Below are 4,611 nucleotides of genomic sequence, written 5' to 3'. Positions count from 1 at the left end.
GCGAAATGTGGACTACTTTACTAGAGTTTCATGGACACCCGTATTGCATAGCAGATAAATGATGAAAAGTGCATGTTTTTAGTATATTTGCATATTATTTCTTGTGTGAGTTGCAAAAGTTTTTGAAGTAAAATATGCTCATTACGTGTTTCTTATGTGTAGTAACGAGTTTTGATGATATTTGATCAAAAGATCTCAATTTGTTGCAAAAAGAAAAAGGTGGAAGAACCGGGAGCTCGTCCATTCTCGCCCATGGCACGAAAGCGGACACGAAAAAGGAGACAATTGAATGCACAAAACAGTAAAGTGGAGCGAAGGCACGGATCGCTTCGCAAAATGAAAAAATTTCAAAAGTTGAATCCGCGCCTATAGTCACACAATGCACGAAAGTTGATGTGAATTCTAGCTTTCCTATCCGAGATTGTATTGATTAGTTCTGCCCCATACAACCCCTAATTGATATAAATATATCCTAAAGAGTCCTTTTGAAGCGGGGATCGAGACAGTACTTTAGGGTTAGAGAAGAATTTGGAGAGGAGGAACACGCAAGGAGCAAGGTGGAAGATTCGACAATAAGTTTTTCCTTTCTTCTTTCAATTTCCATTATTAGTCATAAATTTTAGTATTGTAGTTTTACATACTATTATTAATAGCTAATCTCTTATCTAGGGTTCTGATGGAACATTTTGTAGGATAAATTCTTGTTATGTTTTTATATAATTGAGCCTTTGAATTTCTCTACTTGTTCAACTACGTATTTATTGTTGTTGATTGAATGGCCATCAATTGATTGTGCCTATTTATTATGTATTATTTGGGAAAGAGTACATATTTAGGTGGTTGTTGAACAACGTCACTCCTAACGTATGTGAGAAATTAATACGGTGGGTTTATGAATAACAAAGCCTTGATGTGATCATAGTGAGCGGTAAGATAGATAAAGCCAACTAGTGTAGTTCAAGAGAATATGTCTAGTAAATTGTTGTAGTTGCTCGAGAGAGAATTACGACACATAAAGTGCTCAAGATCAGTAAAGAATACTTAGGCAAAATTATAGGAGACGTAGCTGGAAGGATTCCGACAATTGGTGAAATCATAACTCTAGGCCCCTTAATCTTGTCTTCAACCCTTAGTATCTCTGGTTTAAATTAATTAATTAGTTAGACATAAGAGCCTTTATATTTATAACTTTAGAAATTGCTCGAGTTTGTCTTCATGTTGATAGTGAACAGTTGTAGTTAAACCTTAGTTCTCTGTAGAATTTGACTCCGAACTCTTAGATCGGAATATATTTGCAGTGACCACTTATCCTTTTTAGGACTAAAGTTGGACGTGATCAATAGCTAATATTTTCAAAGTTACAATATTGATGATCAGCTCAATCTTGACAGTCGGGTGTTCTTAAGCACATTGTTAGGTGTTTGTCCTTATTTTCTTACTATATTTGGTTTCCCTATCTCTCAAAAGAAAGGGCAACATATTTATCATAATTGGATTTTTCTTCTTGTAGAAGAAAATTATAAATCTTCCATATTTAGCTAGTCCTTTTCTTGTAGGAAAATGTTTTAGACCTCTATAAATTGAGGATCCTTCCTTCTCATTCATTAGCATCCACAAATGTAGCCATATGGGGTTTGAGAGTTGTATTTAGGGGGAGAACTTTACGGGACAAGTTTTAGTGTGTCACTTGTGTTTGCCTCTTCGTGAGGTTGTTCTCTCGATATTTTGTACTCTCTTTTATTATAGTTGATTGCTCATCTCCGTTATGGACGTAGGTCAACTGACCGAACCACATTAAATGTTTACATCTCTTTTGGTAGATTTTTCTTTTGTGGTATGATTTATCATCGTTCAAGGTTTGCTTTACCAGCTTACGCATAATACCTGATTTTTTTCGGTCCTAACAACACTAAAAAAAAAATCGAGAAGCCGTCCAATTTTGATTTTCTTTTTCTTAATTCCTGTCTTTTTTTTTTGTCGTGTTGTAAACATGTCTAACAGTTATTTGTGGCCAACTGAAACATTGAATTTTAAATTGGACAGGTGTTGCAGATTTAAAAGTGCCCATATCACTGGAGAGGTCTGAATCCTTTCTGGTTCTCGGCACGCTTTCATATAAGAAAAACTGTTATTGTTGGCATATGAGGGGCTAATCATATTTATTGAATTCGAATAAAGTTAACTAAAACCCACGTTAAGTTTATGGGTGACTATTCATATGTTTCTCTTCACAGGTGGAAATGCAAGGTTCTACCTACCCACTGATAATTATTCAACTCTTAGCTAAACCCACGTTTGTCCCATCCTTATTAATTTTAATCCATATTTTTGTCTTGTGCAAGTGCAAAATTCAACGCTAACCAGTAGAATAGGCAAGGCTATTTACACGGCACAGTCCATGGTCCGCTAATAGTTTTTCCTAGAAATTCAACGTTGCAATTTAACAACAAATCTACTCACAATCATTGCTTTTTTGGTCTTTGCTCTAATATTTTTTAATTGTTATATCCTTCCCTTGTGAATCATATGAAAATTTCTAGTACTGCAATTAATTAAATCAGAAGAAAGCCTTCTTAAAGTGGGGCCACTCCATGACGTGAAACAAATCATGGGAATGTACTAAGATGTTTCTCATTTATAAATAGCAGAGTACAGATCTCAGCACCGCAACAGATCCAAAATTCCATACCTTAGTAGTAGAAGAAGAAGTCCATTCAGCCTGAGCAGCAGACTACTCCAACATAGTATCCAAATCGCTTGCAAAAAAGTATGGAAAATCAAGGATTAAGCACCACTATGAGGAGAATCCTCCTGTTGATTAATTGTTTAATACTAGCTGTGGGTATATGCGGTGGTCCTCTAATGATGCGTCTATATTATGTCGAGGGAGGTTCAAGAGTTTGGTTTAGCAGTTGGTTACAAACGGCTGGATGGCCATTCACCCTTATACCTCTTGCCATCCTATACTTCTATCGTCGAAAAGTAGAAGGCGCTAATGCCAAGTATTACTTGATAACACCTCGAATTTTCATTGCATCATTCATCATTGGTGTTGTCACTGGTCTTGATGATTTTCTCTATTCGTGGGGCGGGTCAAAACTTCCCGTATCAACCTCTTCACTTCTTCTTGCTGCTCAACTTGCATTCACGGCAGTAGGTGCTTTCTTCATAGTGAAGCTGAAATTCACACCCTACTCTATCAATGCAGTGGTTCTGCTGACAGTTGGTGCTGTTTTATTAGGTGTTCGATCTAATGGTGATAGGCCAGAGGGTGTGACTAGTAAAGCCTATATTCTTGGTTTTATGATGACACTTCTCGCAGCAGCTTTATATGGAGTCATTTTGCCTTGTATTGAGTTGATTTACTTGAAGGCAAAGCAAGCTATTACAACTACATTAGTATTGGAGATTCAAATGGTCATGTGTTTTGCTGCTACTGCTTTTTGTACTGTTGGAATGATTGCCAATAACGACTTCCAGGTATTGTTTCCCCCTTAAACTCATCACTACCCAAGCATCTTACTTCCGGTTGCAGTTTATCTTACACTATTCTTTTGCAAGTTTAAATTATATGCATAATTATTTTTTACACAATCAAGTCATTTACAAGAAAATTACACGTAAATTTTATGACATATATAGATTAATTGATAACCTTATAAAAAGAACTTTACGGTTTAAGGGTAAATAATTTGAATTTTTTACACTATTAGTCCATTTTCAGATAAAATGACACAGTTCTGCATTTGAAGGTATTTAACTTTAAGCTGCTCGTTTTACCCTTAATAAGAAGATTTTTATAACTACACAATATTATGCAAGTTTAAAATCACAAGATGATGTATCATAGATACTTCCTCGGTATTAATTTTGTTTTAGCTATACACTATCTTATTAAAGAGCAAGGATTAAGATATTGATTGAAATTTGCAGGCAATATCAAGGGAGGCAAAACAATTTAATCTCGGAGAAGCTAGATACTATACAGTGATAGTATGGACTACCATTATTTGGCAGTGCTTCTTTGTGGGTGTAATTGGAGTCATTTACTGCTCTTCTTCTTTGATGTCTGGGGTTATGATCGCAGTTCTACTTCCTGTTACTGAGGTATTAGCTGTAGTTTTCTTTAGGGAAAATTTTTCAGGTGAAAAGGGCCTTGCTCTTTTTCTTTCTCTTTGGGGTTTCGTTTCATACTTTTACGGAGAGTTCAGACAAACAAAGAAGGAGAAGAACAAAAGTCCAAAAAGTGAGATGACAACAATGCGTACCGAGTCTGTTTGATTTACTATTCACGGCTATACAGATAAAGAGTTTGTATTTTTTTTGTAGAAAATAATGTACGCTACTTTGTGGAATACGTATCTATTCATTAATGTTGAAACGAGAAATTTATTCAACTCAAGTGAGCACTTTTCTTTTTTTTTTCAATATATCTTCCATCTTAAAAAGCAATGTTTTATTTTCTCTTCACAAGTGGAAATGCAAAATTCTCCGCCAACCAGTAGTATGGATATGGCTATTTACATGGCGCAAGTCATGGTTGGGGTACTAATCTGGTAAGGAAAATAGTATTTTTGTTTTCTGTATTTGTTACTTAATCATGATTTAGTC

General features: G+C 35.4%; 1 protein-coding gene across 1 annotated transcript; it reads left to right on the top strand.

Annotated features, from left to right (window-relative positions):
• The first annotated feature begins 2,652 nt into the window (after window positions 1-2,652).
• Window positions 2,653-4,397, top strand: LOC107782978 (purine permease 1-like). Its single transcript, XM_075231075.1, has 2 exons — window positions 2,653-3,480; window positions 3,934-4,397. The coding sequence occupies exons 1-2, from the start codon at window positions 2,770-2,772 to the stop codon at window positions 4,279-4,281; spliced, it is 1,059 nt and encodes a 352-aa protein (XP_075087176.1). The 5' UTR covers window positions 2,653-2,769; the 3' UTR covers window positions 4,282-4,397.
• The last annotated feature ends 214 nt before the right edge of the window (window positions 4,398-4,611 follow it).

This window comes from Nicotiana tabacum, chromosome 15, assembly GCF_000715075.1.
Source record: "Nicotiana tabacum cultivar K326 chromosome 15, ASM71507v2, whole genome shotgun sequence".
Taxonomy (NCBI): Eukaryota; Viridiplantae; Streptophyta; class Magnoliopsida; order Solanales; family Solanaceae; genus Nicotiana; species Nicotiana tabacum.
This window is presented reverse-complemented; position numbering and strand designations above follow the sequence as displayed.